We start from the raw sequence: 26,323 nt of genomic DNA on the forward strand, positions 1-26,323 counted from the left end.
GGCCTCTTAAATCATTTTCACTGGTCTCTAGAGCCCACTCTAAAGCTTGCTCTGTGCCTATTTTGCCAGCAAGCAGGAAAATCTCTTGGGCACCTCCAGATAGCATGGCCTTTTTTTGTTTCCTGCGGGTATTTTCTGCAATGTGTCTTTGATGCAATAATAACGCATTAGCCGTGGACTTACACTGGACAGCCCACACATCATTCCGCTTTCTTAGTTGTTTGGCAATGCTACTGCATGTGCTGCTGCACTATGGCCATTGGGAGGGAGGGGCACCCTTTTGCTATAGCACAACCAAAGCAGGACAACCCACCCATCCCAGAAGTTGCAGGATTTCAGCAGGAAGCGATGGGGCATGCACCAGCTGGAAATGAAGCAGCATGTCCCCCTCTGAACTTTCGCAGGCCCAAACAACATTGAAAGCGGAATCACGTATAGCTGCCCTGATACCATCTTGAGCACAGATCATCATGCTTGTGTGATAAAAATAACATTTGGAGGGGTTATTATGCCTTGTGTTCTGGGAGCCCCTCTGCTAAATGCCTCCTGTCGCTCCGTGTTTTGCAAGTGTGTCCCATTCCAAATCCCACCCTGTTTCTGCCTCCCACCTTTAAACGGTTACCTTCTGAGCTTCCTTTCTTAGCTGTTAGACTTTACAAGTTAGCCTAATGCATTTCATACCTTGTCAGCTCACCAAGGTGTTCCAAGTTCTTATCCTACCACTTGGCATTCTGTCTGCTGCATGTTCACCTACCTAGGAACCACTGTTGTGTATGAAAACGACGATGTGTTTGTACTCTTAATCCAGCCTACCATAGCTGTTTGGATATAAACCACAACACGAGAAAGTATGCCCAAATATGTCCTGCCCAGGCTGGGTCCAATCTATCTCTCTATTAAAATTTCATCACTGCTACTCATGCAAATGCAAAATGATTTAAGTGCTTCACTTCAGAGACCGTAATCGTTCAGCAGTTATGAAACAGCACTGCCATCCGACACACACAGCCCTCCAAAGAGCTGCAGAAGTCCTGATAAACCTGAGAAATCACAGAACAGGGACTGTTTATTGCACATATGGAATATGAAACCATTAAAGGCACATTGGCTACTGTTTCATGGTTCCCTCTGCTCCCAAATGAATATGCAGGAGGTGGCAAAGACCTATAATTTCAGATGTTTCTTCAATCTATTCTGGTAAGACACAGGGCAAGTGGTATGGCTTTGACCAAAGCAGCCAATCCTTCTGTCATCAGAAGAAGTAAACATCATTCAGCCCGGACACTGAGGTCCAGCGCTGAGGGCCTTCTGGCAGTTCCCTTGCTGCGAGAAGCCAAGTTACAGGGAACCAGGCAGAGGGCCTTCTTGGTAGTGGCACTTGCCCTGTGGAACGCCTTCCCACCAGATGTCAAAGAGAAAAACAACTACCAGACTTTTAGAAGACATCTGAAGGTAGCCCTGTTTAGGGAAGCTTTTAATGTTTAACAGACTATTGTATTTTAATATTTTGTTGGAAGCTGCCCAGAGTGGCTGGGGAAACCCAGCCAGATGGGTGGGGTATAAATAAATTGTTGTTGTTGTTGTTGTAAATTGAAAGCTTTGGATTATCCTACAACAACAAGGGAGAACAAACAACTGGGAAAGGGCACTGTGCCAGGGTGCTGCTGTGCAGTGGCTTTCTACCACACATGACTGCAGGAAAGAGCTCTTTCCAAACTCAACTGCTTAGCCAACCCCCCCCCCCCCAAATCTGCCATGAAATCTTTCCGAAGAACACACTCAGGTTTCTGCCAGGACTTTGGGGTCTCATCTCTATTCAGTGTGAAGTGCCAGACTGTGCTCCAACATAACATGGCAGAGAACAATCAGCAGTGGTGGGCAAGCCATTTTTCAGGGAGAATTGCCTGCCATTAATGGTCTTCACTGGCTTTCAAAGAGCCCCAAGATGCCATGGAACACAGCTTGAAAACCACTGGTATTATAGGGAGGAAGTAGAATGTGGATTGGGGAGGTTCCAATTCCCACTCACCCACGAAGCGCTCTGAATGACTTTAGGTCAGCCGCTACCTCCCAGCTGAACCTACCTCCTAGGAATATTTTGGAGGAAACAGCTATTACCAGCGCAATGCATTCAATAAACATGTACAGTGGATGCTTGGGTTGCGAACGTGATCCGGGCAGGATGCACGTTCGCAATCCGCAGCGTTTGCAACCCACAGTGGCGTGTCTGCGCATGCGCGGGTTGTGATTTGGCGCGTCTGCGCATGCGCGACCGCCAAAACCCAGAAGCAACCCTTCCGGGTTTCGGCGATCCGTAACCCCAAAAAAAAACGCAACCTGAAGCGCCTGTAACCCGAGGTATGACTGTATATGACTCTGTGAGCAATTAAATTGAAAACAGCAAGAGGTGAGGCTGATATATACCTCCAACCGCACTAAATTATCACGCTGAGCTCAAGCAGACTCTCACCATCATCAGTACTGGCAGCATAACATTCAGGAAGGACCAAGAGGCACTTAGGCCTATCCAAACAGAGGGAGGAGCAACAGGGCAGCCCATGAAACAGGACCACTTTTGCTTCCCACAAGGAAGCAACGTGGAAGAGGCATCCTTGCCTGCAAGCAGGATTAGAGCACAAGAGCCCTCTCCCTCCTGTTGGACGAACCGATATTTGCCCATCTTGGCTTGCTAAGGAACCACCCGTGTTGCCTCCTTGGCTCCCTTTGCACACAGACAACACCACGGCCAGACCCTCCCGGCTGCCCCTTGCCTGTGTTCCTCAATCTGCTCCTCGCGCTCCCGGTAGCGCTTCTCTCGCTCCTCCTGCTCCTGCCTCTCCTGCTCCATGCGCTCTTGCTCAAAACGCAGCCGCTCGTCCAGGGCCTTCTTCCGCTCCTCCTCCTTGCGCAGCTCCTCCTCTTTCTGCAAGGGACAGAAAAGAGGGAGAGGGTAGGTGCTGCACCTCACACAGAAACAGGGATGAAGGTAAGGAAAGACATACGTTGTGTGTGTGTGTGTGTGTGTGTGTGTGTGTGTGTGAGAGAGAGAGAGAGAGAGAGAGATATGATGGAATAGATAGATAGATAGATGATAGATAGATAATAGAGATAGATGATAGATAGATAGATAGATAGATAGATAGATAGATAGTCATAGCTAATCACAGACTTGACCTGCCCAGGGACAGGGCTTCCTTGGTAAAACTTTTCTACCTTGGCCTGCTCCCAGAACTGCTCCCGGTTGAGTCGCTTCATCTCCACAGCAGCATCAGTCTTCTGGTAGGTGGTGCCCTGAAACAAAGAAATCAAATCAGGAGAGAGACGTGTATGTGTGTGAACGAGCACACACAGATAACAAGACAACTTGCCAGGTTCTCACTGCCCTGGTGTGTTTCACAATGCTTTGTAACAGCATGGGGGTAACTGACCAGAATATTCTTCAAGGCAGTTCATAACGTATGCTGGAGGATTTGCAGTGCACCCATCGCAGCCAGTGAGGTTAATCTGAGGTTATTGCTAACTGAAATGTCCACTCCACTGTAACCATCTTTCTTACCCTGCGTCAACAGCCTTCCAAAACCTGGTGCCTGCAGATGGTGTTGGACTACAGCTCCCATCTCCCCCTAGTCCCAGGCCATGCTGGCAGGGGCTGATGGGAGCTGTAGTCCAAATCTGGGGAAGGCTGCCCTAAGTAGAAACTGCTTTCAGCAGACCAGCCACAGCCAAGCCCAGAAGTGGCTGGTGTTGCTTCTCCCCAGCAAGGGGAAAGGGGGGCATGGCAAAGAAGGAGCATTACCACGGGCTGCGCATTCTCATCCTCACGCAGGCGGAGACGGTGCAGCACGGGGCTGGCAATGCGGGCGAGGCCGTTGGAGAGCCGCTGCCCAATGGCTCCTGGGTCGATGTCTTCCACACTGCTAGCGTTGACAATGACATCCACACCCTGTTGAGACATTCAAACCACACTGAAAAATGAAGGTCCGGCCACCAAGCTGGAGAAGATGACATAGACCTGTCTGTCCTCTGAGGCTCCAGGGAGCAGGACTAGGACCAGGAAATGGCAGGGAATGAGATTTCAGCTCAGCTCTTATTGGGAAGAGAGCTGCTAGACAGTAGACAAAGACTGTGTTGGGAGGTGGTGAGCTCCAATGGATTGATTTAAGCGGAGTCTGGGTGAGCATATTTGTCAGGGATACTGTAGCTTCAAAGGCGGGGAACCCCTTTCAGAGAAAGCCTGCATTCCCTCTTAGGTCGTTTTCTGGGGGGGCTGCTTGCCAGTGATGGGCAGGGCCAGAGGCAAAAGCAAGCAGAGCAAAGGATGTGAGACGTTTACCTTTGTAGAGCAGGCTCTACTCCAGCCACACAAAAGCCAGATGCTTACACCCACCTGTGCACCCACTACCTGCCTATCTAAACTGGGCAAGCAGGAGGCATGATCATGGCTCAAGGACATATACCAGTCAGGCAAAAGCACTTTAGAAAGCCATAAACCAGGCTGATGAGGGGCAAGGACTAAGAAGAGTCCCAAGGGCTGGGCAGAGAGGCCTGGAGGGCCACATCTGGCCCCCTGACCTCAGGTTCGCCACCCCACTTGAAGCTGCATTTTGCATTGAGCAGGAAGTCAGATAAGAATTTAAGGCAGCTGCCCTGGAGGACAACAGTGGAGACCCAGCAGCTGGCACAGGTCTCCTGCCAACAGCTCACGATCAAAACTCCTTGCCCTTCCCAGATGTGGAACCTGTGACCATCCAGATGTTATTGGGCTACACTCTCTGTCCACATCTGGAGGGCCACAGGTCTTTCCACCCCTGCATTGCAGAAGAACCATGCTCCCTCTTCCACAAAGTCCCAATCCCTTTCCTACAAGATGGGAAAGGACTGTTGCATAGGCACTCCCACCTGCGCACCCTTCCCCAAACAGTTTGCCACTGACCTGGAAGAATTCCGCGACTTTGGCCACATGGCTGGCGCAGGCACACTTGCGGGCATCAGCAACATCCTCTCCCACCTGCCAGGCATAAAGAGGTACAGGGACGGGGAAGGTTAGTGCTGGAAGATGCCACTCTCGTGAGACAGCAGCAGACAGCATCTTATTCTACATGCACATAGAGACACAGGCTACTTGGGAGAGCATCTGGAGAGCTCAGAAGGAGGAGGACAAGGGTGGCACCAGCATGCAAGAAAATGGGATATTCCTCTGGATTTCTGAATGGAAAGCAAGAGCAGCAAGGATTTTCTCTGCAGAAATGTCTTCCTCGGTTATTTTGGATGAGATGTAGATCAGACATATCACTGTGTCAACAAGGTAGGGAAGCAACACTGCCCCACATGCCTAAGTCTGCAGCTTCTTCTAAGTTCTGGATCATCAATGCTTGGCAAGAGGTTTTTTTTGCAGTCTTTTTGTTAAGGACTGGGAAATTTTACAGAGAATACATCTTATACTCCTTCACAGTAGATCTCACCCTTGCAAAGGGGGTCTTGCTAGGGCTAGTAGCGATAGTCAGTGGTTTCCAAATGGCTGGGTATTTGTTGTTCATTTCTGCCTCTGGGCAGCACTTTGTAATGTGTTTCTTCTTTTAGGTCACCCTTCCCCAACCTGGTTCTCTCCAGATGCTTTTGGACTACAAGTCCCATCAGCCTTAGCCACCATGGGATGCTGGAAATTGTAGTTCTGCCCGGACACTGAGGTCCAGCTCTGAGGGCTTTCTGGAGGTTCCCTTACTGCGAGAAGTGAGGTTACAGGGAAGCAGGCAGAGGGCCTTCTCGGTAGTGGCACCCGCTCTGTGGAACGCCCTCCCATCAGATGTCATGGAAATAAACAACTATCTGACTTTTAGAAGACATCTGAAGTTTTTCATGTCTGATGTTTTATTGTGTTTTTAATATTCTGTTGGGAGCCACCCAGAGTGGCTGGGGAAACCCAGCCAGATGGATGGAGTATGCATGCATGCATGCATGCATGCATGCATAAATAAATAAATATATATATATATATTAATATTCAAAATGTCTGGAGGGCATCAGACCAAAGGCAGCTGGTTCAGACTGTTAAACCCATATTTCTACATAGACATTTTTAAAAAGGCCTAGTGAAAGGAACTGTCCACAAAAGCAGTATTTAAAGATTGTCACAAGCTGGGATATGTCAGATAGGATAGGAAGCAAGTCTGGACAGAAAGTGGGAAGGGGAAGGAGCCAGCCCAATGTGTGAGAGTGGTCAACCCTTTCAGATTCATTAAGGAAAATGGAATTTGTTCCACTAGAGGGCACTGCAGACAAATCAATGGAAACCCAGCAGTCAGCAAGGGTTCTGCTAGAAAGATCAACCTCCATCGTTACAGGCCTCCTCAGAGCCAGCCAGCTTTATGGGGACCTGTATTCACAGCCCAAACAGCACTCATGCCAGCCTTCACAAATGATGGGCTGGTGCTTTTTCCTACACAGAGATTATCTTTAGGTAAACAAAGACTGTGCACAATTAGGCCCTACGGTTGAGACACCAGGGACCTACCATCAGCCTTCGCCATTCAGTGTTTCTCAAACCGGGGTCTCCAGCTGTTGTTGGACTGCAGCTCCCATCATCCCTGACCACTGGTCCTGCTAGCTAGTGATGATGGGAGTTGTAGCCCAACAACAGCTGGAGACCCAGGTTTGAGAAACACTTGGCTGTTTCTGAATTCTCCACCCTAGTTTGGACAGGGCTGCCAGCTCCAGATGCTGAGAGGATTCCTGTGCATAAAGAAGGCTGAATTTCTCCTTGTCTGACTTTTCTCACCATAGTGGGAGGAAAAGCTGTAACTGGTGGAACTTTCCCTTCCCATGCAGTACCAAGGTCCTCTTTTTGGGTGGCCCAGTCAACTTTAATATTGCTCCCCTTTTCAGCACAGAGCAAGCTGCCTCCCAGACTCTTCTTGGACTTACCCAGTTAATGAGGACATATTTAGGGAGGGTGGCCTGAGGGTCTTTGACACTGCAGAATCCGTACATCACTTTCTGGTTCTCAAAATGGCTGGAGAGTTCTTGTAGGCCGCCAGCTGAAGAAGCAAAGAGACAGATTTTATGGGACACAGACCACACTGCTCTTTCCCTTAGGGACATGATAGAGCCAGGGCATTGGTTCATCTATCTCAGTACGGTCTGCGCAGATTGGAGCAGGCTCTCTGGGGTTTCAAGCAGGGAAGCTGGAGATGCCAGGGACTGGACCAAGAACCTCTGCATGCAGAGCAGATGATATAGCACTGAACTTCAGCCCTTCAGGTGGGTAGGCAGAGGAACACATGATAAAAGGGACTAATCTCTCAACTTACTGGGTGTGCCCTTGCCACAACTCATGGCCATTTATCTCCCCACCCCTTGCCACTTCAACTCTAACCCTGTTGAAAAAAATGGGATTTTTAGTCGTCGTCTATTCATGTATGTGACGACAGCAGCGAGGATACTACTGGCCCAGAGATGGAAAGAAGACAATGTTCCAACCAGAGAGGAATGGCTGATGAAGATGATGGACTATGCCAAAATGGCGAAACCGACTGGGAAAATCAGAAACCAGCAAGAGAAGAATTTTAAGAAGGAATGGAAAAAATTTACAATGTACTTAAGAGAACACTGTAAACAACTTTGGTGGGATTTGAGTAATGCTTGTAATGTACAAAAAACTATGGAAAAATGAATTACTATTTTTTTTAACAAATTAAAGAAAATAAGATAAGCAGAAGGGGGGGAAAAGATTGATAATGGTAACCACGGAAGGGTGGAAGGAAGTCAAGGGATTCAGAGAATCCTAATGGAAGAGGTGAATGATGTGTTTGAATTTAAATTTGTTATGGAAAACTTAATAAAAAATATACTTTAAAAAGAAAAAAAGGGGATTTTTTTTTTGTTTTGTTTTAGGAGAGGCAAGTTTGGTGTAGCACTGAGAACTGCCAGGACTGGATCGGCTAAGCAACATAAGGTTGCCCAGCAAGGAGGCAAGGGCAGGGACAGGAATACTCACTTCCCGAAGCAGCCAGTTTCAGGTTATCGGAGTCATCTTCGTAAGTGTACAAAGCCCTGCAAGTCAGAGAATCATACAAACAGGTTACCATGTACAGATAAGGGCAGGACCGCGCAAATCCTTCACTATCCAACTCCTGCACCGAGGAAATGCAGATATAGTGCTAGGTAAAATTGGAGGCTAGGGCTTGGATTAAGCAGATTTGAACATGTTGGCTTATTTTGCTGAACCGGTTCTGCTCCTGTAGCCCTCGAGTAGCAGGGAGAGGAACAGAACCACAAAGCCCAACCATGTAGTCACTGCGGTTCTGGGGCTTCAGAGATGTTGGTGGGATAGATACACACTCTTCTTAGTCCCCAAGGTCTACAAATTTGATTTTTAAAATAAAATGTAGGTTTCCTGGTATGGTCTATGGACCGACACAATAAATACTATTTTAATAAAATGAAAGTTGACCCTCAGGATGCTGAATTCGGTATTTGTGTGGTGCTTGCACATGATGCACAATAAACACAGTTCTGAGTAAAGGACAACAATGTCTTGTCCAGGGAATGCCCCTCATTCCAGAGAAAGCCTTGCATTACAACATAATATATTTCAACCCCTCTGAAAGCCGTGCCCCAGGAAACAGAAAGAAAGCAACAGATATTTCCAAACTTGCTTCCTTCCAAATCACATTTGGAGTCTAGGGGAAGAAATGATGGGCTCACCCACACAAATCCAAGATGATGTTCACTGTTATAGGGTGATACATCTACCAGTGTCTTGGTTAGTGAGGGAAGATCCACAGCATGCTCTGGGATCCTATTCTATCACCCCTGAAACTTTGCTCTTCCTTCCACTTGTCCCCCAAAGATGCACATTCCACAAATTTGAGAATTATTTATAGAAAGCACCATGTATATTGGGCAGCAGGCACCCTCAGAGGACCAGGCCTCCTGGAGCATGCCTGGAGCAGAGAAATTAAAAATGCCCTTGAGCAACAGCAAACTGCCTGTCTCATGTGTGATTCCCAGATGGGCTATATTTGGTTTGTGTGCATGCACAGACATAGAGTCATTTGAATTAAACTATTTTCAGTAGATTTCCTAAGAAAAGCTCTGCGGAATCAGACCTTTTGTCTGTTCTGAACTTTCTGCCACTAAAGAGCTAAAGAGCCCCAGACCCAAATGTTGTAATCTTTCCTTATTTGGGAGTTTCTCCAGCCTCCTGGTCACTTTGGTTGCCTGTTTCTAAACACTCATCCCAGACTAACAAGAGGCATTCTCAGGCTTCAAGGACTCATTCCAGCCAAGCAAAAGTACTTGGGTGGGAAGGAGGGCCAGTGAAGGCGTAGGGAGAGCTACAAGGGCCACATACAGAAGCCTAGAAGAGTTGCATTTAGCCATGGGGCCTAAAGTTCCTCACCCAAACAGATGCAACCCAGGACTGGCCTGTGCATGCAGGATCCGGCTGGGCTCTCAGTTCCTCCTAGCAACTTGTGTAGGTAAAGCAAGCAGGCTGCCATATTTGATATCACCAGTGCAGGCAAGTTCCCTACACTGGTGGGCTCAGTCTCCACAGACAAGCGCCCCTAGTGGGTTATTGCAGCATGTGCTGCAATGTCCAGTCCCCCGCAACATGATGTAGACTGCAGGGGTCAGCAAACTTTTTCAGCAGGGGGCCGGTCCACTGTCCCTCAGACCTTGTGGGGGGCCGGACTATATTTTGAAATAAAAAAATGAACAAATTCCTATGCCCCACAAATAACCCAGAGATGAATTTTAAATAAAAGCACACATTCTACTCATGTAAAAACACGCTGATTCCTGGACTGTCTGTGGGCCAGATTTAGAAGGTGATTGGGCCGGATCCAGCCCCCGGGCCTTAGTTTGCCTACCCATGATGTAGAGCAAGCATTTCTAGAACACGGCTGCTCCTCCAGCCTGCCTAGAACAAAGCCCCCATCCAACCCTGCCCGCCCTTTTTGTTTTACATTCTGTCTGGCAATGCTGTGATAAGGAGAGGCGCTCCCCAAGGTTTCAGCTGGTACATCTGCCCCAACTTCACTTCCAGAAGAGGAACAGCAGGGAAGAGCGATGAAGAGAGGGTGTACAACATCTCCTACATTATGAGGGACAGTCTTCTGTTTGAGGGGATCCTCTGCTAGAAAGGTCATTAGGTCTAGGCCTGGTTGAAAGACAAAAGAACCCCAAGGTGGTATGTGGGTGGGTGTGGTGCCCGCGGGATGGGATGGGGCAGGGTGCGCCAGAATCCCAGAGCCCGGGCCATGTTCTGCTCCTGTTCCCAGCAGCCCCATGTTACTTTTTTGGGCAGTGCGGAGCCTGCAGGTACCTGAGCCACTGTGTCACTCCCAGGAGAGATGTGTGGCTTGGGCGTGCTGCAGGCCCCATGATAAGTGCTACTCCCTGCGGTGTGGGGCCAGTATGCCCCACCCCCTGCACTATGCCTCTGGGCAGGCACAATCACCTCAAACACAGAAGTGGCACAAAAGGGGCAAAAATAGCCTTAAAGAAGCACAAAAATGGCACAAAACAGTGCTTAGCAACCCCACATGCCTTTGCATCAAGGCCTGTGGGGAGCTTGAGCAAGGTTTGGAGGGAGCGATTGTGGCGTTCATTTGCAGGCTCTTTCAATTGTGTTCTCATTACACAATTGCACTTAAATGCGTGGTGCCTCGGAACGTAACCCCTGCGTAAATGGGGAGTCGCCTGTATTGTATTTCTATTCAAATTATACTGAATTACTTCTAAATTTGCTTCCCTACAAAACTATTAGAACACGGCTTTTAAAAATGCAAATCAGCGCCTGCCTTTGTCCTCTCTTTCGTTGATGCGCAAGAAAGATGCTTCGCTGGTATCAGTTCCAGGTGCTTTGTGCTCAAGGGAGAGAGATCCCCTCCGCCCATATCCCCTTGTCTCCTTAATGCTGCATGTGCCTGCAGGCCACATGCAAAAGGCTGAGGGAGGAGCTTCTGCTAAATGGGGAGAAATGAATGCGCTGCTGCAGCAGAGGCCTCACCCCTCCAGGATGGTATAATTGTTGCCCACCTGGGGAGTAAGACCCACTCACGCTTCTGGCAGTGAACTGCCTGCTGCCCAATAAGAATGTGAGGGGTGGAGTGGGGTGGGGTGTTAAGAGGCGGAGAGGGAGAAATAGTGAAATTAAAGCAGCAGTAGCAGCATATCAATGAGCCATCAGGGCATGTGTGAAGGGGCCTCCATGGAAACCGTCTCCAAGATACCACCCTCTCCTCCATCTCTGGCGGGGTATAGCCATTCCCTCCATCCTTTGCCAATCAGCCAGCAGAAATCAGAACCTTGCCGAGAGCACATGGGGGTTCTGTTCTCTTCGCAACCTCATTTCGAGACCTCATGAGAAGGGGGAAGGAAGGAGCACGGAGAATTGGTCCAGGTTGTGTGGGCGAAGAGACCGAAAGGGGGGGAGACTCCCTCAGCTTATCAAAGCAACCAGCATCTCTGTGTCACCATGGCAACCACACTGCCATCCAGCTGGGACACAGTTCATATGAGGAGGAAGGAGGTGATTTACAGGGGAGGCTGGCTGGTGGGGGTGGGGGTGGGAGGGAGGGGGGAGGTATTCACTGGCAGCTGGCCCCAAATGCTGCTCCTCCCGTGCGCACCCACTGCCACCCTCTCATGGCAAATTGGGAGGTGCCTTCCCTGCCCGGCCTTTCCACAGCTTACAGTGGGAGTTTGCTGAGTTGTGTCTCTTCCTGGGCATCATGTGCTCCATTTGCTGACCTGCCAAATTCTTTGGCTGTTTGCATTCCAGTAAAGGCCGGGGCGCCATATGACCTCGGTTCCTTGGGCCAGAATCCTGATAGAGTCAGAAGGGGAACTCTGTTGGCAGGAGGAAGGATGCTGGTTGCCGGGAATCGCAGGTGGGCAGAGGGCTCCCGCTCGCAGGCATGCAAGGACAGGGTGCTGGACTAGATGGGCCTGTTGGCCTCATCCAGCAGGCCTGATACATGTTCTCAACTCCCAACATGAACTGGTTGCCTTTACTCCATAGCCCCAAACCTTCCACAGCCGCATCTCATCACAATATTGGCTTTAGCAGAAGTTGCTTACACCATCGGGTTATCTCTTTGTTTCTCTGTGATAAGTCTAGTCTTTTGATATCGGAGGAGGGAGCAAGGCTGGCATCAGCACTTGGCATCCTGCCAGGGTCTAGCAGCCTGGTAAGGCCTCTTCCTGATTACTGCTTATGAGCCCTCGCCTTAAAGATTATCAGGCTCAGCACCAAGCACCTGAATAGAGTCACCTTTTTAGTTTTCCACAACACCCTTAACCTATTAGGAGGTGTGAGGAGGGGTGGGGAACATCAGGCCTGTGGGCCAAATGCAGCCCTCTAGGCCTCTCCTTCTGATCCTTCTGCACCCCAAGTGTGTTTTTTGCCTGGCAGAGATGTGTCCTTGTGTGCTGATAACACCTCCTGCTTGCCTGGACAGAGAATAAAGTCAGATGTGCTTACTTTTGTAGTTTCCACACAATAAACTGCCTACTGCTGGCATGTAGGCCTTGGAAGGGTCCACAGAAAAGAATGCAGCTCTTGGGCTGCCTGCCGCAACCAGGCAAGGCCCCTACCTCCAACCACTGACTGAAGAGAGACCCCACCAGATGACACTTCCTTCAGAGCATATGACTGCCTTCGATAGAGGGGAGTGAACAGTTGCCAAGGGAGGCTGGAGTTCTGCCCCGAACCTCCCCATCTCATGTTCACACACATTTTGGCTAGATCAAGGGAGTAAGCAGAGAGTGGGTGTGTAACAGGATGAAGGGGCATACAACCATGCATGCTGTGGAGAAAGAGCTTCTCCATCTCTCGTAATATTAGAACTCGGGGCCACCCAGTGAAGCTGAAGGGTAGGCGGCTCAGGTAGACAAAAGCGAAATTCTGATTCACACAGCGCATAGGTAAACTGTGGGATTCACAGTATGTGGTGACAACCACCAACTTTGAAGGGGGATTAGACAAATTCATGGGCGATAAGGCTACCAATGGGATCCAGTATTAGAGGCAGTATGACTCTCAGGGTTTAAAATTAGCAGGGAGCCAGGCGCATTTTGCACCTAAAGATTCTCCATTTGCGAGCACCTCAAAAAGTCTGGGTGCCATTTTTTTGTGCCTGGCTGACACTCAAGGATTACTGAAATGTATGTGCTTTGAAGCTTTGAAGTGTATGTTAAGGAGAGAAAATATAAGGAGTTTAACAATAAAGAATAGAATATTTTGAAAACTGAAGTATGGTACCAATATTTTTATTTAAACACCAAATTAGAAACGTATTAACAATTTATGGTAGACATATGATATTAACAAGGTGTCACCTATGTAACTTGCGCATTACTTAATGCTTATCACAATAATAAATAAAAGGTGTTGCCGCCCCCCCCCCAAAGGTAACTAGACATTCTGTTTTGGCGCCCACAACCCAGGTTCCAGGAGCCATCCTAGCTTTTCTATCCCGATTTCTAATGCTAAATTGACTCTAAAGTTGCTGAGGAAAATGGGTGGGCAAAGGCTGTTGTGCTCCTGCGCTGCTAAGGGCTTCCCAGAGGTATCTGGTTGGCCATTGTGGGGAATAGGCTGCTGGTCCAGATAGGCCTGTGGCCTGATTCAGTAATGTTGAAACTACAAGACTGCCTTCTTACTCCTTTTCCCCAATCACTGTGCACGATGCTGCCATGTTCCTTGGAGTAAGCTTTGCCCCTCCCTGGGGCTTTTCCCATTGATTACATCTGGTCTTGTACCTGGGCTGATGTTGCTGATTGGTGGGTCTTTATTTTGCCATAGTAAGAATAGAGGATGCTCAGCATTTTTATTTCATGACTCGGGGAGGGTTACTGTGACACAGGTGGTGCTGTGGTCTAAACTACTGAGCCTCTTGGGCTTCCCGATCAGAAGGTCAGCGGTTCAAAACCCTGCAATGGAGTGTGCTCCCATTGCTCTGTCCCAACTCCTGCCAACCTATCAGTTCGAAAGCACACCAGTGCAAGTAGATAAATAGGTATCGCTGCTGCCGGAAAGTAAACGGCGTTTCCGTGTGCTCTGGCTTCCATCACGGTGTTCTGTTGCGCCAGAAGCGGTTTAGTCATGCTGGCCACATGACCTGGAAAGCTGTCTGTGGAGAAACGTCAGCTCCCTCAGTCTGAAAGCGAGATGAGTGCCACAACCCCATAGTCACCTTTGACTGGACTTATCCATCCAAGGGTCCTTTACTTTTTACTGTGACCAAACTGGAAAAAACATGACATCTGTTGTTTGACTGTACCTTCAGCCAAATTGATGGGGCGGGGGGGGAGGAGAGAGGAAGAATACTATTCTTAAGCTCATACTACATGTATATTAAGGGAGTGTTGGAAAGAAACCTACAGAAAAAGAAACCCAATTCTTAAGCTTTTTTCTACACATCTATGGAGCTGGATGAAAGAGGGCACCCATAGATTTCATAAAATTGGGAAGGAATATTTGCCTATGGGTCTTTTTAGCCTTCCAAAGCCATCAGCATTTCATAGCATTATAAGCAGAGTTTTATTACTGGCTATTGCTGCCTTTCGTACAGCAAATGGCTAGACAGTTCATCTGTGTGCTGAAAGCACCCACGTCAGCTAAAAGTAAGCTGCCTGTTGGTTCTTAGAATAGCATATTTTTACCCAAACAACCTGAAGGGACACTCAAATGTTTGGATGAGATTAAATGAGAATGATGTTATAAACAGTATTGCAATTGATTTGCCAAAGGATTTTTTTTAAGAGGCAAGAGAAGAGACTTGGGGACTGTCGTGCCAATGCTATGCTGTTCAATACAGCTCTGATGCTCTGATATAAAGGTCATCTCTTGAAACAAAGGACGTCTGGTAACTATGGCTTATGCAGACATGGAGTCACATGAAGCATACACTGAATTTATTTATCTATCTGTCTCATTCCGACAGGAGGGGGCCATGGCTTTCTGATATAGAGCAGTATTCTTCAACCTTGGGTGCCTATTTGTTGTTGGACTCCAACTCCCATCATCCCCAGATAGCTGAGCCAATGGCTAGGGATGAATGGTGCCTCTGGGGCTGGCCAGGGGATGCTGGTTGCAAGGAGCTGAGGTGGAGTTAAGCAAGCAAGCGGACGAGGGAGCCCAGCGAGCTCTTGCTCTTGGAAATGGACAGACTAGTGGCAGGCAGGGCGGGCAGGCACTGGCCTTTCTTGTGCTTGCTGTTTGCAAGGCCTGCCTGGGAGCTGAGCGCCCAGTGCTGAAGGGGAGCCTTTCCGCCAGGCAGGCCCAGCAGCGCCCACTGCTGCCTCCCAAGGTAAGGTGCTGGTCTCACATTCACCTTTGGCCAGTCTCCGTTGGGCCAGTAAGGCTGGGGCCATCCTCTTCCTAGGCCCCTGTGGGGCAGTGTGAGGAGGCACCTCTCTTTGGGGCGGCAGCTCCCAGACCAGGGGCAGCAGCAGCAGCTGCTCAGAGGCCTCCCAAGGCAAGGGGAGGAGTTTGAGGGAACACTCCACAAGGAAGGGTGTTCAAAAAAGAGCAAGAGACCACCAGTTCTGCAGGGGTGACATCACTGGGCTCCTGAGCCCCACAGGGGTGCCACAGAAAGAATGTAGTTGGTCAAGGGAGCTGTGGACTCAAAAAGGTTGAAAACCTCTGCTCTAAGGCAGAGCTGGATAACCTTTTTGGCTCTATGGGGCTGCCCACCTGTCAATTGTATGTTATTGGGTGATTTGGTGCTTTGGAGCATCCAAGTCAGGATTTCACCTTGGAAGCAGCAACATGTAGCTAATTCTCTACCCCTCTTTTTGTTTTAGAAGGGATTTAAAGGCAAACCCCTTCACTCAGCCATGCAGGGGCAACTGCTCAGCCATTGCAGAATTAAACCCTATCCTTCTGCATATCAGTTGGTGTCAATGAGTGGTATCTGCTGATTGACTTGGCATCAAAATGGAACCCTTGGTGTGTCAAGAATGGTCAGATTCCACAACTCTGCTCTAAGGAGCTCATGCAGCCTATATGTGAGCTATCTAGTGCTATCCTCATTAATGAATTTGTGGAGACACTGCAGACCAAGTAAGGATGCTTGGCTAAGGGCCATCCAATGAGCTGCTTGGCTGGATATGGATTTGAACCCAGGTCTCCTTTATCCAAGCCCAGCACTCAACCCCCTATGCTACCACACTGGTTTTCACTTTATACCCTAAGATAACAAGAATTTCAGAGACTATACAAGCCTTGCCAACCCTGACACCCTCCAGATGTTTTGGACTACAACTCCAATCAGTCACTGTGGCTTGAGCTGATGTGAATTGTAGTCTAAAACATCTGGAGGGTGCCAGGGTTGGCAAGGCTGAACTATACTGTTCTGTTATTTATCACCATATTATCCTAAGCAAATTGGGGTTGGCCACTGTTTATCCACCTCAGGGGATTAAATAGGATAACCTTCCATACACCACACTGACAATGGAGGCTGATGCCCATTGAGATGGGTAGGGCAAAGGACAGGTGGTCAACAGTAGATGGAACCAGAGCTTTGGGGTCTGGTTGAGACCAGACAGAGATTAGTGGGGCAAAGCCCTATTCACTCTTATGGACCAGCCTCTACTGTACATGAAGTTTCTTGGAGGAAAAGTGGGACACAAAAACTTGATAAATTATACAACTGTCAGCAATTTTTTTTAAAAAAACCCTTTTTGTTTTCTAAACAGAAAGTGCCCTAATTTTGCATGTCTCTTTGACTAGATCCTGTGCCAGAATGTCAATAGTCTGCCTTCTGGAAACTTTACCAGCTTCCTGCGTAGTACAAACAGTGTGGAACATCTGCAATGGGGACATGGAGAGCAGAGACCCAATATGATTTGCCTGCCCAGTGCGTTACTTTAAATCAGAGGTGGGGAACCTTCGTCTGATGAAGGTTCATTGGCTCACATGAAAAGTCAAACAGGGGCCACAGCCAATGGTGGGCAGAGCCATCATCAAGAGTGGGTGGGGTCTGCAGGAAGGCACAACACTCTTTTTGTACCACCCCATTCCCACTCTACCTTTCCCAAAGCGGAAGCAATGCCAGGGTTTTTATGCCATGGGGGGCGGACAGATGGACAGTGTGCTGGAGAACAGAAGAGGGGCTTCAGGAGGCAGAAGGGCTGGAGGATGCTGAAGGCTGCCTGAAATCAGGGCAAGGACCACACACCATCCCCAGGAGTCTGGTTCCCTAACCCAGCTTTAAATGGTTTTGTCAGTTTCTCTCCTGCTTGTGATTACTGCTGCAAGTAAGTTCAGACCTGCCGGAAAAAACAGGAAATGCAGCAGGAGCTATATAGCACTCTGGTTTGCCCTTCAACATTCCTGAATCTATATACCCAAAGCAAACCCTGCTATGCAGAAGGGTGATCAGCTTCTGCCATGGTGGTGATGGCTGATGAAAGCAGGAACTGATGAATGGTTCATCAGCAGGACATTTTAAGATGTTAGACCCAAAACAAAGGCGGCATATGTGTGCACACAGCACTTGGCTCTGCTTCATCTAGCAAAACCACCCCATCACTGGGATATTGGGTTTTGTAAACTCTGGGTACGAGAGCATAATGTGCATTCTGCACATATGCAGAATTTGCCAGCAAGCCGCTTTTTAAGAATAACAAAAGATTCTAGCTCTCATGATTGCAGACACGCATTTGGAATGACGTTGGCAGAGTCTGATATTCATAGTCAGGCTGCACTTCTGCTGATTAGTGGTGTGTGCAGGATATCAAAATGGCGCCACCTACCTCCTTGCGCTCTGCCCACCCGCTCCAAGCCCCCTGTTCCCCCTGCTCTCAGATCCCTTCCCACTTCTGTTTTCTGCCACCCGAGCTCTTGCCCGAGGAATCTAAATCCTTTTCAGAACTTGCTCATTGCAGAAGGGGAACTATGCAAAATAGAAGAATGTAAATAGTTTGATTTGCATAATTTATTTTCCACGCAATATAATTTATACCTCTTTGGTATCAAGCGCACATAGCACCATCCGCCGCGAGACGCTGCGAAGCAATTTAGAGCGAAACTACCCACTGCAAGGCAAACACCAGGGTCTCTGCCCTGTAACATTCATTTTCAGGAGGTAGGGGTATTTTCAGGGAAGTGATGTCCAGCCAACATCACTGCTCCATTGCAAACTGGTGTTTCAGTGCCAACTCGACGCGAGCCAGTTCTGCCCCTGCCCCCAACAGTCCCCGTCCCCCCGCTTTTCCCTCCACATCAGAGGCTAGAAAATCAGCTGGAAGAAAAACAACCCATCCTGCACCCCAGGGTATATATAGGGAGAAATTAGCATCTTCAGTTAGCGTTCGGCACCCCCACCCCCCAGCTGTTTCTCCCTTACAAATACAGTGGTACCTCGGGTTAAGAACTTAATTTGTTCCGGAGGTCTGTTCTTAACCTGAAACTGTTCTTAACCTGAAGCACCACTTTAGCTAATGGGGCCTCCCGCTGCTGCTGCTGAGCCGCCGGAGCACAATTTCTATTCTCATTCTGAAGCAAAGTTCTTAACCCGAGGCACTATTTCTGGGTTAGTGGAGTCTGTAACCTGAAGCGTATGTAACCTGAAGCGTATGTAACCCGAGGTACCTCTGTAGCTCCCTCTGCATTACCTTTGCAAATGCACATCTGAGAAACAGGTTTTTGTTGAAGTAATGTGGGGTGTCCATAAGCTCCACCTTTGACCAGATTCACAGGGAAATCTCCAGGCGCAACCTATATAGAGAAGGGGCTATAGAAGACCTACCCCCAAACTGTAGCAACTGAACCATGGGGTGGCAGCCTGTGGCTGCCTAGATGTTCCTGGACTCCAACTCTCATCAACGATGACCATTGGTGATTCTGGCTGAGGCTGATGGGAGTTGGGAGTCCCGGAACATTTAGAAGGCCCTCATATTCCCCATCCATGATCTAAAGCCTTCAGAGCTGGTGGGTCCTTCCCCCCATCCAGGAAAAAACAAGTGCTAGTTCTGTTGGAAAAGGCGCAACGCCCCATTGCTCTTCTCCCCACCTTCAGTGAATGCACCAGAAGAGCTGCAGCAGCAACAACTAGCGCACTGGAAGGAGAATGTGCTGGCTAAGCATTTCTGTGTTAGGTGGGCACTGCACCCAGCCCAAGCCAGGATAGAAGGGAAACAAGCTATGGTCAATCCCTTCTCAGCCCCTCATGTATGAAGACAAGAAAATCTAATGAGTTAACCACTGGCAAAAGAACCTAACACACTTATGGCCATACGTTTTAGCCTCTGCAAAGCTCATGCCTCCCTGGAAGAACTCTGGGGAGAGAGCTGTGGGTGGCACAGCAGGGGCAGGGACTGGCATGGAAAAGGAGCGACAAAGCTGCCCAAGGTGGGAATAGCAGAGGACTGAAGAAGAGGTGTCAACATATAAAGCAGCTTAATAGTGATTGCTAAGCTTCTGGCTCACACCAAACCCAATTTATCCTGCAAGGGTCGTACAGCCACCACCCCCATAGTGGGAAGGCATGGTGCCATGCAGCACCCTTCCCGTGGCTGGCTAGGCAAAGCAACAGCCACACTGCAGGGAGCTGGACACAGATAATGGCACAAATGAGATTGACTCTAATCCAAAAAGCCAAATCCGCTAATTGGCAGCTCAGGACCAGGCTCTTTCCGGGAATGTAGCTGCAGCTGCTTTCGGAGAAGACCTTGTGATCAGGCACACCTCTGGGCCCAGCAAGCGACAAAGGCAGGATGTGAACTCGAGTCCCCTTGGTGGGCACATGTCTTACTGGCCCAGGCCACGCAGGCACTGAGGCAGCGCCAGCAAACATGCCAGGATACTCAAAGCCAGCTCCAGAAGGTGGCGAGATGAGGCCAACAAGGACTGAGGGAGCTAGGAAAAGGCAACGAGGATGTCCTTGATTTCCTGTATAATATCTGTCTTGCATAGTTATCTCTCACTGGTTAAGGAACTATCAGGGTATTCTGATGCTCAGGAACCTCTAGCATCCTAATGGGGGTCCTGCGGATATTCACCAGGGTCAATATCAAGTGAGAAAGTGGCTATGGGGTTCTTACCTAGATTTATATGGCTTAGGAGATGGGGACCACATCAAGCTGTGCTCAGGGTTTATCAGCATGAATTATTCTGTCCCCGGAGAATTCATTAGCTCGCATGCACATTGCTGATTCCTCTTGGAATCTGGACACACTCCCTGTGAAAGCAGGTTCCCTAGGGAAATTACGTGATTGCGGTTCCAGGGCTCATGGAAGGTCCAGCACTGTGAAAGACAGTCCACGGCAATCTTGGGGGGCGACTCACCTTCCTCACAGCCCATCGAGAAGAGGAAAAACACCTTCAACTTCAACCTGGGCCGTATTATTTCATGTTGGCCTCCAGCTTACAAATGAGATATATATAGCCCGCAAATTATACTATATGTTACACACGCAAACATGGAATCAAAAGCCAGAGATTAGTTGGGCGGAATGTCCTCGCAGCCGTGAAGTCGCTGCCGTTTTGAGGGGAACAATGAGGCTGAACCAACGTAGGCAGCTAAACGCCGACAAAGAGCACGTCGACGCATGTGGCATTGCAGAACGAAGAAACAACGGACAGGGGCTGGCAGGGCAGCTCGGGGTGGGAGCGCATCAGAAAGCAAGAGGATTTAGGGGCTTTCCAGACAATGTGGTTTTCAGAAGGGTAACGAGTTCTGCTTACTAATTTACTGGGCTCCTGCCAGATGATGTCGCCCCAGCGAGAGTATCTCTTACTGAAGGTAGGGAAGAATTGTAGTTCCCCAGAACTCAACCCACTCAGTTCAACTGCTACAAATCTGAGATTCTTTTCCCGGGGAAGCACACCGACTGCACTGGAAAGTACTGTGCGTTTGGTGGCTGCTGCAGGAGTAGCGGGGGAAGTGATTAGTTACCGCCCATGACATGATCTATTGCACTCCTCATTATATGCTGGACTCCACATTGTGTACTTGTGTCATCCTCCAAAACACAAACGAGAAAACCCAACCCTGTTATCCAGGCAGTAACCCAGTTTGAAAAGTGGATTGAATGAGTTATTTCCTTATCCAGGAAATCTCAGTGCCAACAAAGACATCTAGGGGCAGAAGGGCTGGGCTAACAACCCACTCGCTTTACCTTGGCTGAAATGTGTATTGGAGGAGAAGCAGGAGGAAGATTAGCACACAGTGAGGCAAACAGTTTAGAAACTAAAATTTGGTAGAACCATCAAAACTTCAGAAGACTGGACAAAGCAGAAGGGTTGCGCTGGAACAAAGAGAAAGGCGGGTTCTGGTCTCCTTCATCTTGAATTAGCTTGAGGATGAGGACACAGAGTAGCTTTTTAGTAGACAGCCTAGTGTTTGAACTGGGCTTACTTTCTAAAAATGGCATTACCCAGTTCTGCTGTCTAGAAATGGTCTCACCCAGCTGGTATCTGGCCTAGTGTTCTGTCTAGCAGAGAAACAGTAAACATTCGTTTTTGAAACTTGGGAGGGGGGTAGACTGACACGGGCTTATCAATTTTGGATGGCCTTACTACTTACAGAACTGGTGTCCCTTGTTTGCCCCTCTAAGTAGCTGGGAAAGGGGTTTTTCTTGACACAGGGGGCAGGGAAGTAGAAACCAGCTCACAGGAATTTGAGGACAAGCTGCCAAAGGACCGTGAGACATCCTCAGAGCCCAAGCAAGAACACCTGGTATTCTGTTTTTTAAAAACAAATTATTTGTTTTGTAATTTCTTTTTTCTTTTTACTTCTACAGATGCAAAACGCCCTGTGCCAATGCAGCAGGGAGTGCTTGCTATAGTTTTACAGTCTGGGAGGAAGGAAACCGGAAACCTGTATCCCTTCTCTCCTCTCCATTGCAGACATTACCCACCATGTCCAACTGAATGGTTTTGTCCCCCCACCCCTTCTCACTTCAAGATATGACTACTGCACACTGCCTCTGCTTAGGGCTGAAATGCATGTGCATTCTTATGTGCGTGGTTTTTTTTAATAAAAAAAAGCAAATAAAAATAGAAAGAGCCACAAATAGACTTTCTGGAATCTAACGAAGTGTCTATATCCTCGGCAGCGGGGTTTGTCATGCTATAGCAGCAGCAGCAGCATCAAGGTTGGCCACAGTGCTTCCACTAAGGAGATGGGGGCAGGGGAAGCAGTTACAAAACAAAACAGTGAGAAAAATGGCCCAAATCAGAAAAGCAAGTGGAGGGGAGGGGGAGAAGGAAGGATGCTTTGATCTCTACATCATGGCATCCAACAAAAAGTGAGTGGAAGTCTAGCTAAGGTGTTTTTACACATCCCTTCCTTTAACAAGGAGCTTGGGGAATGTGCCCCTTCCTTCCCACTTTGGGCTGCTGGCTAGAAGACGGCCCAAGGTCACCTGGAAAGTGTTAGAAACTCAGATAAGCTAGGCACCACATTGCACCTTAAATCTAGGCTATGGTTGCCACAATGGAATGCTTGTTTGCAAGGGGGCTGGACTAGATGACCCTTGGGATCCCTTCCAACACTGATACTATGATCTCGACTACATCCGCTTGACAGTAGCTTCTGCTCTTACAAGAATCTGCTCTGCCCGCTATGCAAGGAGGAGAAACACAAACAGTGGAAATGGAATTGACTGTGGACTAAGGCAGAGGATTTTAAACTGGCGCCCAGAAATCTCCACGTACTGTAGTTGCAACTGGACCCGCACCAGTAGCAAAATGCGCTTGGCGAATTTCGAACACGGCCTGGAAAGAATCGCAGTCAAGCGAAGATCTGGGTCTCCCAGGCCTCAGTGCAACACTCTAACCTTCCCACCACACTGCAAAATGTTGTGTTCCTGCCTGAGCTGTCCAGCTATGGCCTCTGGTGGGGAAGGGGGGCTGCCTTGCATTGGGCAGAGAAACCGCATAACACGATTGGTACCTTTGGAATGAATGGAGCGGATAACTGGTTAGCTATCTGCGTGAATCCAGAGCGGCTCTGTGTCCCCTTTTCCCAGGTGACCTTGTGGAGCAGCCAAGCCTAGCACTAAAAGCAGTCACCCACACTCACCTCCGTTCGAACAATGGGTAGCTAATTTTAGTCGTCTTTAGCCACTGCTAGTTTGGCCCCCCCATCCCACCCCGCAGCATGCCCCAAGCTAGCAGCTGGAGTCAAACATTTCCAAGGGCACCTGCAGGCATCTGAACTTGAGCGGACAGGAAGAGATAGAGCCTTTCACAAATGACAGGGATGTCTGGCAGCCCTATCATGCGAGTGGGGCAGAAAAGCTCTGAATTCCCTGTCTCCAAACCGAGCAATTAGGCTGCTAGCAGGGGCTGCATACAACTTCTCCCCGGAATATAATCGCTCCCCACGGGTGGGAATGGAAGGAGATCAGCAGCAGCTGTTTTCCTTTCACTAAACAGAGCCCCACTGAGGTCCTCCCAGCGGCACAACCCACCATTGCCACCAGCAAGCGGCAGGTGAGCCCAGGCTTCCCTTCCCGCTATTTATTATTGTGTTTATACCCCACCTTTGCAAGGAGCCTAAGGTGATGTACATGGCTCTCCCCTTATCCTCACAACAACCCTCTGAGGTAGGTTAGGCTTAAGAGTTGGTGGTTGGCCCTCCTAAGGCCACCCAGTGAGCATCGTGGCCAAGTGGGGGATTTGAACCCTCGTCTCCCAGGTCCTAGCCTGACATTCTAACCACTACACCACTCTGGCTGCTTTTTTTCTTGCACTCCCAGCCAGCTCTGTAGTTTGTAGTGCCATGATCTTGTCCAATGATCCGTGTGTTGATCCTCACTCCTCCTGCAGAGCTGGTGGGTTGCAGCATGCTTCTTAGCACGAGTGAAGCTGCAAGGCCGGCCCTAACCCTCTGCTCTGGATCATCCCACCATGGGCTAGTCAAAAGGAGAGGAGTGTGGGGCAATGAGGAGCTGCCCAAGCCAGATATTCTGAAATGAGAGGTGGCAGCAGCAGAGAAGAACTTCCACCCAAGAGCACCTGGATCCTTACTGACTCCAGAGTTTCCTAATGCCTGCAATGTGAAAGGGGGCATGAAATTCTCCTAAAAGGAGATATGTTACACCCACCCACACCCACTTTGGAGGGGGAGCTCACCTATTCCACGGCAGTCATCAATTTTACTTTTCTGTCTCTGAGTAAAAATAAATCACGCATGCACACAATACTCAAAACATGACCGGCTTGTGTTTAAAGAGACACCCTCGCTACACCTTCTCCCACCAGGCCACAATTCCAAAAGGAAGCCTTCTGTACTTATGGCTTCTGGCTTATCCCAAGTGCCTGCAGTTACGGGAGGGCTGAATGCATCAGGCAACAAAAATGTTTGAACCACCAACTAAGCATCCGTCCGCAGCCAGGGCCACTGCAAGCATCTGCTGCATAGCCCACCAATAGCACCAGGTTTCTGCAGACAGAGCAGGAACAAGACACCAATCCCTGCTGCCTGCCCCCCACCCACCCCCAGCCCTAGAGTGGAAAGGGAGAGGAGCAGACCCCCACCCCCAGCGCCACCCCCCTTGTGCAGCCCCTGGCCCATGCACATGTGTTTCTAATGCACCGCGAGCCCCAGGGAACCCGTGTGCAGAAAAACGGCACCAAATTCCTTTCTGATCGAGTAATGGGCCCCAGCAGCCTCCGCATGGGGGAGGGGCGGCTTGGACCACCAGACCCTCCGCAAAGGGGAGGGGGAGGGAGGAAAGCAGCACATGAAACCTCCTCCTTTTGTGGAAGGGGCAAGGCCGGAAAACAAAGCTTGGCCTGAAGATGGGGAGAGCATTTAGGGATTCTCCGAGAATGCAAGGACTAACTGTCATCAGGCGGATCGCAGCTCTGGATCTGCACCCCGCCCCCTGCGCAACTTGCTCTGGATTCCCCAGTATTAGGCCGCAGCCTCTGCAGGCCTGCGCTCCAATGCAAACCGCACCTGCGCAACAGGGAAGCATGCCTTACAAAGAGCACATGGGCTAATGTAATCCCAAGGCAATGGAAAACCAAAATGTGGGCAGCTGCCTCTCATCCAAGGTCCACATCTAAGCACTCCCCCCCCCACACACACTTCCCCCATCGTAGCCCAGGACCTCCCCCCTCCCTGCTAGCTCTCTGGGCGCCAGCTTCCAAGCAGGCCCACATGTGCCATCCCTACAGCTGGCGATTCCAGAAAGCACAATTCAGATGGGGCTGCTTCCTCAAGGGCTGGCTATTTTGCCACCGCCCTGGTGGGCCAGTCCTGTAGAAGGTCACAGGTGAATGGGAGGCAGCAGCAGCAGCAGCGCCAGAGTCGAGCCAGCACTTTCCACCCCACCCACCCAGCACAGAGAGAGGGAGAGAGGCCTTTGTCCTTCCTCCACCAGCTGTTTTTTTTCCTGCCATGTTCAGCACTTTTGGTGGCTCTCAATCAGGAGTCGCTCCTGCCAGGTGATTGAATGGATGCCCCACAGCCCAGTAAGCAAGCGCTGCCTGTCTGGGGATTTACTGCTCCCCACAAAGGTAGGCAGGCTGTCTCATCCCAATGACCTTGAGCTACAGGAGCTGGCCAGGTTTCCCCCCCTCCACCCCCCACTGGATTTCTCTGGAGCCTGGATTTCTCAGACCACATGCGCTGGTGCATTGACAGCTGCTGGCCCACCAGGGTGGGGCTCCCCACATAAAGAAGTTATTGTTCAGCCCCGCCCCACCCCTTCACCCCCAGCTGCCTCTCACAGCTCCTGCCAGGGAACATGACCCAGAAGAAGGGATGAGCAGGCTCCTTCACCCCATTTCCTAGAAGCCCAGGCAGGGTTTCCTTTGTGCTAAAGTTCAAGCCCAGATTTCATTTTTAAGTGCCAGGGCTGAATCCTGGAACATGCCTCTCTGCGTATGCCATGTGTCGTCCCTATGCCTTATTCGGCCCAACAACACATTTAGACTGAAGCAGCATGGCTTTGAATTGTTAGAAATTACATACAGGGCAAACGCAGGGTGGGGCTTTTTCATGCTATGTCTCTGCACAGTCTGATCTTAGTTAGCCACTTTGATGGTCTGGAGATTTTTTATTCTCCAAAGCAGCAGAGCTCCCCGCCCCCATACATTGCACCCTAGACCTACAGAGACCACCCACGTGCCACAGCTCTTGCGAGCTCAAGCCACGCTGGAGCTGGGGAAAACTCTCCCAGAAATGGGGAAGCGACTCAGAGGGAGCCAGAAAAGAGAGTCAAAGGGAGCCAGAAATCTCCACTTGCAAGACGGTTTTAAGGACAAGGTACTGGGGGTTCAACTGCAATGCTTTAGAGAGCAGGAGTGGGACCCTGGCGGCTGCACAGGTTTGCCTTTGATATT

At 49.5% G+C, this 26,323-nt stretch overlaps 1 protein-coding gene across 11 annotated transcripts in view; it reads right to left on the minus strand.

The window, feature by feature from the left end:
- DBN1 (drebrin 1) overlaps nt 1-26,323 on the minus strand; it is a 40,433-nt gene that overhangs the window by 8,156 nt on the left and 5,954 nt on the right. For 5 of the 11 annotated variants that reach the window (XM_083603736.1, XM_083603738.1, XM_083603745.1 and 2 more), the window contains exons 2-7: nt 7,994-8,049; nt 6,922-7,034; nt 4,934-5,008; nt 3,797-3,943; nt 3,214-3,291; nt 2,772-2,923 (exon numbers count right to left, since the gene is read on the minus strand). In XM_083603736.1, coding sequence (XP_083459862.1) covers nt 2,772-2,923; nt 3,214-3,291; nt 3,797-3,943; nt 4,934-5,008; nt 6,922-7,034; nt 7,994-8,049 — 621 coding nt within the window. Of the gene's footprint in view, nt 1-2,771; nt 2,924-3,213; nt 3,292-3,796; nt 3,944-4,933; nt 5,009-6,921; nt 7,035-7,993; nt 8,050-10,801; nt 11,046-11,700; nt 11,822-26,323 lie in introns of those variants that run through there. The other 6 variants (XM_083603744.1, XM_083603740.1, XM_083603739.1 and 3 more) reach the window with 4 other exon arrangements.

Source organism: Podarcis filfolensis, assembly GCF_964270895.1.
Source record: "Podarcis filfolensis genome assembly, chromosome: 2".
In the NCBI taxonomy this organism is placed as follows: Eukaryota; Metazoa; Chordata; class Lepidosauria; order Squamata; family Lacertidae; genus Podarcis; species Podarcis filfolensis.